The 10,477-nt window shown below is 42.2% G+C and overlaps 1 protein-coding gene and 1 long non-coding RNA gene across 4 annotated transcripts in view; both read right to left on the bottom strand.

The window, feature by feature from the left end:
• LOC103388212 (uncharacterized) overlaps nt 1–655 on the bottom strand; it is a 3,679-nt gene extending 3,024 nt beyond the window's left edge. The window contains exon 1 of the long non-coding RNA XR_522495.3: nt 14–655. This is a non-coding gene — a long non-coding RNA (uncharacterized LOC103388212). The remainder of the gene's footprint in view (nt 1–13) is intronic.
• A 2,537-nt stretch (nt 656–3,192) lies between these two features.
• snx27b (sorting nexin 27b) overlaps nt 3,193–10,477 on the bottom strand; it is an 8,961-nt gene continuing 1,676 nt past the window's right edge. For 2 of the 3 annotated variants that reach the window (XM_025061601.1, XM_025061600.1), the window contains 12 exons: nt 8,586–8,817; nt 8,280–8,472; nt 7,668–7,732; nt 7,473–7,577; nt 7,314–7,392; nt 6,268–6,431; nt 6,082–6,171; nt 5,618–5,767; nt 5,411–5,539; nt 4,739–4,798; nt 4,599–4,647; nt 3,193–4,478 (listed from right to left, as the gene is read on the bottom strand). In XM_025061601.1, the coding sequence (XP_024917369.1) occupies nt 4,411–4,478; nt 4,599–4,647; nt 4,739–4,798; nt 5,411–5,539; nt 5,618–5,767; nt 6,082–6,171; nt 6,268–6,431; nt 7,314–7,392; nt 7,473–7,577; nt 7,668–7,732; nt 8,280–8,472; nt 8,586–8,817 (1,384 nt within the window). In that variant the 3' untranslated portion in view covers nt 3,193–4,410. Of the gene's footprint in view, nt 4,479–4,584; nt 4,648–4,738; nt 4,799–5,410; nt 5,540–5,617; nt 5,768–6,081; nt 6,172–6,267; nt 6,432–7,313; nt 7,393–7,472; nt 7,578–7,667; nt 7,733–8,279; nt 8,473–8,585; nt 8,818–10,477 lie in introns of all 3 variants that reach the window. The other variant, XM_025061602.1, reaches the window with a different exon arrangement.

Genomic DNA, 10,477 nt, shown 5'->3' with positions numbered 1-10,477 from the left:
CTCAGTCGCCCACCTGCCCCGTGTCATACCAACACACACTGGAAAGAACATCCCTCTAGTTTCCAGGGTCGGCCGTCACAGTGAGGCTGCGATGGTTTGAGCAGATCTGCACGCGCAGAGTGGCCATCAAGTGGTGAGGTAGTGTAATGACCCTGCTGCAGCCCCAATGCAGTGACCAGCACGGTCTCTGGAGTCTCCCCCAGTCCTCAGCCCTCTGATCTGCTGCTCCTGCAGCACCGTCACCTCCTCACGGCACCGTCACCTCCTCACGGCACCGCTCATGTGTAGAAGGAACCAGAGGTTGAGTATTAAGAACGGTGATAATCTCGTTTCAAGGGTGTTAAAATAAGATTTATTTTTTTCTTACTCACTTTTTGTATTCTTGTCAGCTTTACACAGTCAAACAGAGAGAGAGAAGAGCAGGTCGACTACAGACAGGCTTCACAGACGCAGTCACTGCTCTGGTGCATGTTGCTGCAGTCAGTGTAGGAGGAAACTGTTCCGAATCCACCGGTTCTGCTGGAGAACCACACACAGAGACACAGAGAACAGAAAGACAGCAGAGGTGATTCAAATAACTGAGAAAGGATTCTACTGCATTAGACACTGGACGTTAACATACAGGAAAATATATGTATATATTAATGTACATATATATTACTGTGGTTCATTAATGTCTAAATAAAATGTTTATAACATATATATATATTTTGTGACAGGCAGAGCAATTAAATCATCTTTATATATATATATTTTGTGTGACAGGCAGAGCAATTAAATCATCTTCTGCTAGGTGGCAGCAGATGGCTATTAAAAAAAATAAATAATCAGAGCTATTAAAGAAGATCTCTAGCGTGTGTCTTTCTTCAATTCCTGCCAGTATATCAGCATTGTTTTTATCTAAACAGACTGAGATTTTAGTCAATTAAACTTAAGACTATTATGTTTCATTACATATACTTATACTTTACTTACTTTTTGTGAGATTTTTGTTTGGTTTACACACCTGTTCTGAGTGGCCGATTAAAACAAAAAGTTGGGAAACATTGCTTTACACACCTGTTCTGAGTGGCCGATTTCAACGCCTTTACCTTTAAATGATAAGGATGCACTGCATGCCCCGCCCACCTTTTCTGCCGGGGCAAGACCAGAGGATGGTTTCACATAACCATAGCAACACATGAACAGGTAAGCACTAATCAGGAACATTTCCACATTTTCCTTTTGTGCCCATAGACAACAAGGTAGTGTATGCCATTCTGGCGGGTATGATAAACCAACAGGATACGAAATCAATTGTGGTCCAACCGTAGATGTTGAAGCTAACAAAAGAAAGGGGAGAGAGAAGATTGAATGTGAGTGAATATCTTGCCTGATTTTTTTTTTTTACATAACATGCTATGCTATGTGTACAGTAGCTGCTATTCTTCTTGCAGCTACTGTACACGTAGCTTTCGCAGTGTACATGATAGCAGTCCAGCAGTCGAGTTTGAGCAAAACACATACGGCTTCGTGAAGACATGGCTTTCTCCGTGGCCATTCAAATTCAAACATTACGCACCCCACTACCACTCAATACCTATTAGCAGGTACGCACATTCAATGCAGGTCAATAATAAACACGCTCTCCACTGCCCCCTGGGTAATTATTTCCCTGATCTCATTAAAAGATGTTCAAAGTGAGGAGAGAAGATGAAAGGAGTGAGGAGTTAGGGTGAGAAAAAAACTTTTTTATTTTTATGACGAAGATTAAACACAGGAAATTTGATCAAAATTCTACAGAGGTTGGTAAAATCTGCCCAGGGTTTTGCTGCTCCCTACGAATCAGGACGTCTACACCCAAAGCTGGAGGAGAATGACTCAGACGATGCCCTTTGACCCCAGCCTCGGGCCTCTGGGAACGTCGGTACCAGAACCAGCCGGTTCAGATGAGTTCAGACTTCTGAACCGCACACTAAACTTCATTTCTACTTGTAAAAAGAAAAAGTATCTTCATTGTTGCTGCTTTTTCTGGTGCAATACTGATGCAATAATCTGCTGTGTTCTACATCAAGAACCACCGTCGACTCGTCCCTTTTAGCACAGTTTTTACACCAGAAGCTTTAATGCTCTATGATTTGACAACTATGTGGTATAGAACCCACAACCCTCTGTGTGGCAGCCATCAATGTAATGGCAACACCTGGAATCAATAATTTGAATTTCTCTTAGCGACTTGGCTCACGGTAGAAACGTGTATTCACTAAAGTTTTTAAAAATTTTTTTAACGTTTGTCTCTGTTTAATTGTGTTTATCTGAGGTTGATGACTTCACAGCTGGTCTCTGGATGTTGTTGTGTTGCCCAGTGGAGTAAATGACAATAAAAGTTTGCATCAATAAATCAGTTTATTAAAAGAATATGTTACAATTTATTACAGTAAGCGACAGAACCAGACGGTTCCACATCGGAGCATCTCAAAGGAAAAAGGAAAACTGCAGGTCGTCAGTTAGTCTCTTAACTCGCAAGGTCACCTTAGAAGCTGAAGCGTATCGGGAGGATTCAAGTGAAACTAACTCTTGTGTCTGACTGATATAAATAATGCAACGGACACACGACTTTGTTCAGAATGAGAGAGGGACGGAGGGAGGAAGGAGGGAGAGAGAGGAGGTGAGCCAGCGACCCTTGAAGGTGGTCGAATCAGACAAGGTGAAACGGCCGAGCCACTTCAGACGTGGTTCAATAAAGAGAGGAGAATCCTGTTGAACACTTTTTTCAGCCTCCAGGAGCGTTAGGACTCCTGGAGCTGGACATTCCATCTGTGAGAAACTCATCGATCTCCTTAAATGGCTTTCAAAGAACGGCAACATCGTCAGAACGAGCTCCGTCTAAATGTCCGTCTTTGACTCCCCACCTGCAAAACTCTCATTTTCTGGACCAATTTCTTTCTGCGCAATTGAGATTTAATGACATTTCTGTGATCACAAAGCAAGGATTTCATTTAGGCCTCTCTGACCTCGGTTTGTTTTTTTACTTTGGGGTTTTTTAATGAAAGGACATCGTGACCCCCCCACAACTACCCCTCCGTGACTAATCAGATTAAAACATATAATCCTTTGAACGCCCGAGTACGGACCCCGGGGGTCGGCTCAACAAGGCTCGGGGTGAATCAACAAATCATACGTTTTTCTTTTCTTTTCTTTGTTCCATCTTGCAAATCATATGTTTTTCTTTTCTTTTCTTTTCTTTGTTCCATCTTTGCAAGAACAGCGTGTAACACTCTGACCAATCACAGCACACGCCCATATTTGGCCCCCTCCACATAAACAAAGGTGAGGAGTGAAGATTTAGTATCAACATATTGACCTACGCAGCGCGAAGCGTCTTATTTATGACGTACTGTAACGCATGGCTGACGTCATCAGGTAATGAACCCAGCAGGGCACTAACCCAACACGGTTTTTTTACTCTCGCAGCGACGCAGGGCTCAGTTAAAGACGCAGCTCATTATCAGGTCACACTGCTGTTTATAAAGCCTTTAATGAATGTGTGCAGCGACACCTGCTGCTTCTTCCAGAAACAGTTAACAGTTCTGTTTTTAAAGGTCGTTTAAAGCAGCGGCCAGTTATAAATCCAGCGGGAGATTTCGGTAACAAACCCGTGGTAATCACTGCCAGGGCCGCAGACGGCAGGAGGAGAAGGACCCCTGCTGTTTGAATCTGAGTATTGCACCGTTTGGCAGCACGGACTCATCAAAGCTTTCATTTGCAAAGATGGGAAACAATACATTCTACAAATTTAACGCTCTGCTCTTTTAGATTTTTGATTAGAAACTCACTGTAAACAAAAAAATAACACGTTTCGTACTTCTGTATTATTTCCTCTTCCTGTTTTACTTCAGCTTAATAATTCTACTAATACTGTTTGATAAAGTGCGTGGTATTTCATTTCCAACATCTGAGCGTCTGTGTGTGTGTGTGATGTGATGAAGCTGGGACTTACGTCTGAGAGCCTCACTCTGATTGGTCCGTGCCTTCTCCAGTCCCTCTGCACCTACCGGTTGGAGAAGACACTGCGACTAAACATGAGTAAACACCAGTGTTGCTGATCAGCGTTGTCTGTTTCCCTGTATAAGCACTTAAAGGTTTCCCGTCCCCCCGTCAGTCCAACGGAACATTCTAGCACATCCCATTAGAGGATTTTCTCTGACTCTCAACCACATCCGCCTGGTGGTGTGTCTGGGGAGTGTCTCTAAGAGCCTCACTTCTGCTTTAGTGTGCATGAATATGGATGAATCAAGAGTTCCTGCTAATTGTTTTGTGTTTGTTTTTCTCTCTAATTTGAAGATGCCTCAGGTTGAAGTCGACACAGTGTGAATGATGATTGTACTTAGAGGAGCTGGGTGCTGCTGCGTGGAGGAAAACTGCGCGCGGCTAAGAGGTAACGATCTCCCTTCCTACGTGGCTCCATCCTTTCTGTGCCTCAGCAGCTGGAAAATGTTCTGTAACAGACACGAGAACAGCCGGTCAGGACGGCGAGCGGCGGCGGGGGGTGGAGGGGTGTGCGTTTATGGGGCGTAGACAGGACAGAGGCAGGCAGAGCCTTACCTTGCCACACATACCATCTTTACTGCAGTTCTTGTTGTCTTTGTCCGTCGCCTCCTCTTCCACCTGAGCAAAACACAGAGCAGAAGAGAGCTGTGAGAAGAACGAGGTTCTGACCAAGGAGAGCGGGTGAACGAGCAAACACGGGGTCGTTTACCTCTTTTCTCCACCTGAGCTCGCAGAACACTCTCTCGAAGCACTCGTGCATGTAGTTAAACTGGACGTAGTAAAAAAAAAAACAACCAAAAAACAGAAGACAAAATTTATTTGCAATATTAAAAAAAACACAACGAATCAGAATAAAAACCATTATAAAAACATTGAGTTCATTAACTATTTTAGTTTATTAGGGCCGTCATTCCAGTTGACGCGCTAAGTATTTATTACATGAATAAAAGAAATCAGTAAAAGTTACACAATGATCCCTACATCAGGGGTGTCAATCATATGGCCCGCGGGCCAAAACAGGCACGCTTGGGTGTTTGATTCGGCCCGCTAAACAAATTTTAAAAATAAAAAAATGCACAAATTATAATAAATACATATCTACTTGTACTCATTTGCATGAAAACAAAGGTAAAAAATTGACTTATTGTTATTTATGGTTAATTAGGTTATGAATGTACTGGTTCGACCCACTTGACATGTAATTAGGTTGCATGCCGTCTGTGAATCACCCCTGCCCTCCATGGTAAAAGTAATTTGACTTACCTTGGTTTTATTGCAGTAACATTAAAATCTCTAATACTGACACTTTAGTGTGAACAGTTCCAGGTACCGTTGTTTTCAGAATTATAATAGTACTCTATTCTATCAAAGACAAACTCACGTAAGGTGTGAAGATCTTGACCCAGCGCGGCTTCTTCTCTCCTCGTGCATATTCAAAACAGAAGGCCATGCCCTCCTCGTCCGTGTCCCACCTCTGCATCTCGCCCCAGTCAAACGCAATCACCTGGTTCTGCAACAACATTATGGATCGGTCACATCCACTCTACTTGACATGCACAATGTGTAAAGTGAAGTCAGATGCCCTTGCCTCCAGTGTCCCTTCCTCTGTGCAGGCGTGCAGCTTGAAGTGGTGAATGCTAATGGCCGTGATGACGTGGCCTTTGCGCCGGGAGTCGCAGGAGCAGTGCGGGAAGATGATCTCGTTGTAGCCCTCGCAGGCCCTGAGTAAACTCAGGTACTGAAGGAGACGCAGAAGAAACCGGGTCAAAAACACAGTCACTCTTGGAGCCAATCAGTAGAGGATGTTTTTTTTTTTTTTTTTGTAATTCAGCGTTGGCAATAAGAAAGAGCAAATACGTACATAAATACGTCAAAACGTTCTCAGACAAACGTGACAATTCCAAAGGCATTTTGATAATTAAAACGGGTTCAAATTGCAGCTGCGTCTGATTTTTTTTTTGCACAAAACTGCACATCGTTAATGATGTAAAATATGCAGCGCGGCTCAAAAGAAAGTTTTGCAAACACTGGTATTTTTATTAAGTTTCTAACCATCGACATCTTCTTCTGCTCTGCCAGTTTTTGGAGCTGGTACGACTGCTGCTCTGCGTTGATGAAACCCTTTTTCACATCATCCACCGCCTGTGAAGAACAAACAGATAAGATAACGAAGAAACACACACACAGACACACACACGTTAGATCTTTAAATAGACGCCTCAGGGAAATCTCACTCACCTGGTGGAAAAAAAAACTGGCTGCGAGCTGGTTGTCATTCAGTAAAACCTCCTCCTCTGTGGTGAAAAGCCACTTGCGCAGGGTGAGGCAGGTCCCTGGGATTGCTGAGGTATAATTCTGTACATAGAGTTTGTGGGGGAACTCATTGGGAGCCAGCTTTCGTACTGGAGAAAATAGGTCAAGGAAAAATAAGGGTGAGTGCAGGATGACACAGCTGAGCTCGCAAAAAAAAAAAAAAAAAAGATCTGGTACGAGTCGAACTTGGAGTCTATTTTCACCACAAATCTAACATCTTTAAATGTTTTATATATGACTTTTAGAGAAACATTATTCCTTAGATCAGGGGTGTCAAACACATTCTGGTTCTGGGGCCACATACAGCCTGATGAGACGGCAAAATTACCTATAAATAACAATTATAAGTATATTAGAAAAAATATTCATATTTAATACATTATAATATATTTAAAACAACACAAACAGGAAGTGGAAGTTTGTGATTTTTTTTTTTACATTCTTTCAAAATTTTACCAAGAGGGCCGGAATGAACAGCCTGATAGGCCAAAACTAAACCAACTTCAACACCAAGGTTAGATCACATTTTTATTTAAATCTACTTACTAATTAGAATATATATATTCTAGATATATATTCTAATAATTATTAGAATATATATCAATAATAATAAATATATAATATGATATTTTCAAGGTGGTACTCCAAACACTCACTGTCATAGTACATGTCTGGAGGAGGAGTATCAGTGTGACGCAGCCTCTGTCTGTTCATGTGTGTATGACCTGCTAAATATAAATACCTCTTATTAACTCATAAAACATGAAACAGAAATAGACTAAAGGGGGAACAGCCGTGGAGAGGCAACAGCGAGGGTGAGGGTGGGGGTGAGGGAGGGAGGGTGACCCAGTGAAAACACACAGTGACACATGTTGTGCTCTGAGGTTCGAACATGTCTGACCAGACAACTTGTCACAGATTTCTTCTTTCTGGGCTGTGGGGTTTTTTTTTTTATTTTCACTATCACTCACCAAAAGTGTGGTTAATGACCTCGAAGAGAGCGAAGTAGCTGGCGATGACACTGTCCATGCCCAACTTCATGACCACCGCCTGCCACAGAGACCGAGTCAGTTCACAGTTCACCTTCAAACAGACCTGTTCTAGTTAAAACCCCAGCAGAACCTTCTCACCTGATAGACCTGGTCTGTAGTGGAGTTCTTACACACTCTGACGGTCAGTGTGGTTTTATCCGGCATGGCTATTCTCAACTCCACATCCGTCACACCGTTGTAGTTCTAGATCACCAGGGGAACGGAGAACAGGCAGCGTCAGTCGGAGTCAGAGCCCCACCCAACAACACCACACGGAGAAAAATACTATCTGACCTCATCTGATTCAGACAGGAACTCCTGCATGATGTCACTTTCTCCAATGACCCGGACGGAGCAAACTGCAGAAGAAAGAGAAGAACAAATACAATTTGGGAATTTTCTGGAGTCGTCCCCATACTAACAGCGACTTCAAAATGTTTTAAAATCTCCCAGAATCTGAAGTGAGCAAACAAGAAAATACTTGTTATGAATTATTTGTTTGGATGTTTTTTGCTGAGTCCAGAGTGTGAGAAGCCTGGGCCTGTTCAGTTGAACACAACCTTGATATACTTGCAGGAATTGATGAAAGACAAAATATATATATTTAACATTTTATAGCCATCTGCTGCCACCTACTGGAAGAATATTTGATTGTACTGCTGGTCACTGTTTGTAAAGTAAATAAATATATTTTCAGACAAACTAAATGAAATTTAACAGCAGTAAAGTGCCACGGCACAGTTGTTGGGAATCACTGCCAGAATTCAAACCAACAACTCCTCAGATTATAAGCCTATAAATATATATTTGTTAATGTTAACTGTAAACATTTTCCCTTTGTTATTTCATAGTGCTTTTTTCTGTTACTTTGTTTTTTTTAATATCCTGAAAGGACTTTTTCTTCACCTTTTTCCAGATACTCTTCCAGGCCCCTTCGTCGTGCATCCAGCTGCTGCTCCGACAGGGAGAACGGCCATTTTCCTGGCAGCTTGGGAAAAGCGAAGCTGGCAAACTCCCGTTTGAGGTTTTGGTGCAGAATCACAAACTCCCTGTAACGCTTGGAGCAGAGCTGCCTCCCTGCCATGTACACATTATACACCTGTAGGAACAGGGTGGGGGGCGGGGGGGCAGAGGGTGTTGACATGGCTGATGATGGATGCCCTTTTACCAACAACACTACACAGTGAAGAAGTCATAAAAAAACTCACTCACCACAAACTTTTCCTGGTTGAGTTCCGTGTGTTTGTAGCTGGGCACGGAGATGGGGACGGCCTGTTTGTCGGAGTAATCGTAGCAGGACTGAGCTGAACCGTCGTCGCCGGGATCCAAGAAGTCGGCCTCCTGAGGCTGGACGGGCAGCACGGCTAACACCAGCTCCCTCTCCCCGGCCCGGATCAGATCCACCACCTGCTTATGTGTCGCCCCCTCCACGTTCACGCCGTTACTGGCAAAAAAAAAAAAAAATCAAAGTAGTGGAACAGTTAGATTTACATGAACAATAACATATTTGTTAGTTTTTATTAAAGACATTTTTTATATTTTTTCTTACTGTATTATACAATTAAATTATCTTTGAGTTCAATACAGTACAGTAACTTTATTATCTGATCTTCCCTTATGGCGGCACTTCTCAAATAAATACATTCATTGAGTTTATTCATCAGAAGAAGAGCAGGCAAAAAAGAAGACACTCTTCTACAACCAGAGGTTACTAGGCATTAAAAAATAGCAGCAGTGTGTAAATGTAAATTAGTTATTGATTTTACTGAGCCAGCAATACAATCTGTGTGGCCCGTGTACTACGGTGTAGACATAGAGTAGAGCAGACGGAGAGTCCATTCACCAAAGTCAGATCTACACTAGAAACTACTGCAGATACACAATAAAATCAAAACTTTAATTAATTGATTATAACTATGATTCAACTCCAATTACTTAAAAAAAATCAAACAGTTTTAGTGATTATATTTAGTCAGAGTCAATAGGTCCAAAATATGGAACTTGTATGTAATCGTTACTTAAAAAAAATCAAAACAGTTTTAGTGATTATATTTAGACTATATATATAATGAACTTTTTTTCTTTACGGAAAAAAATTCCCAAAACTCAAAAATAAAAAGCTTAAAAATAAATATAAATATAATATAAATGCTGTATTTATGTTTATTTATTTTTCGGTGACACTGGTGCTCATCCAGTTTTTGACACATCTAAGTGTCAAAGATCATGATGTCATGAGTGACAGCTCAAATCATATACAGAACAGTTTCCTGTAAAGACAGACTTCACTCAAATGACATCAATAATGTAAACAACAGTAACGTGACGACTTCCACCAAACCCTCTGTTAAACTGACCGTACAGTGCATCAGCGGTCGGTCCCACAGCCTTACAGGGAGGTCAGTGTCAGGTGGGCTGTTTATATTTAGATGTTTTCACGTTTTGGATTCTGTGAAATGCTTTTATTTTCTATTTGCAGTCTTTAACAATGGGGTCAAGAAACTGCCAGGTTACTGCAAACCATCCATTAACTGTGCAGGAGCGTGCAGATGCCAGCCAATGAGAGGGAGGACGGAACCGGGAGGGAGAGCCAATCAGGAACTCACAAAACACATGCCTCCCCTCTCTCTGCATCACTCACTTCCACACACACACACACACACAGCATCAGCCAGCCTTCTGTATGAACACCGAGCTGCCAGTGAGGAGCATGAATGCAACAGATAGATGTGGAAAAATATTTGACTTTTTCTACAGAAACACGAGGTCAAATCACAGCCAGATTAGAGATCAGGGAAAGTCATGTTGTTGTTGTTTTTTTTTTTTAACTCCATTAAAGCAAAACAGAGCTTTAAAGATGCTCCACAGTACCCACACCGGCCACTAGGTTAGAACAGTATCAATGAGTTGCAGGGATTTCTACAGAATATCTGTTCCGGGCTGCTGCTGTGGACCGGAGACATAGGTTCCGGTGTGAAGGGGAATTTCTAATGATCCAGGAAAGTTCTCCCTCTGTGTCACACACACACACATACACACACACACACAGAGCCTCCTTTCATCAGGAGGAGCAGCTGTTCTGTCCTACTGCAGGAGGAGGAGGA

Source organism: Cynoglossus semilaevis, chromosome 13 (genome assembly GCF_000523025.1).
Source record: "Cynoglossus semilaevis isolate Cse_v1.0 chromosome 13, Cse_v1.0, whole genome shotgun sequence".
Lineage (NCBI taxonomy): Eukaryota > Metazoa > Chordata > Actinopteri > Pleuronectiformes > Cynoglossidae > Cynoglossus > Cynoglossus semilaevis.
Note: the sequence above shows the minus strand (reverse complement) of the source record. Positions and strands in the feature narration are given on the sequence as shown.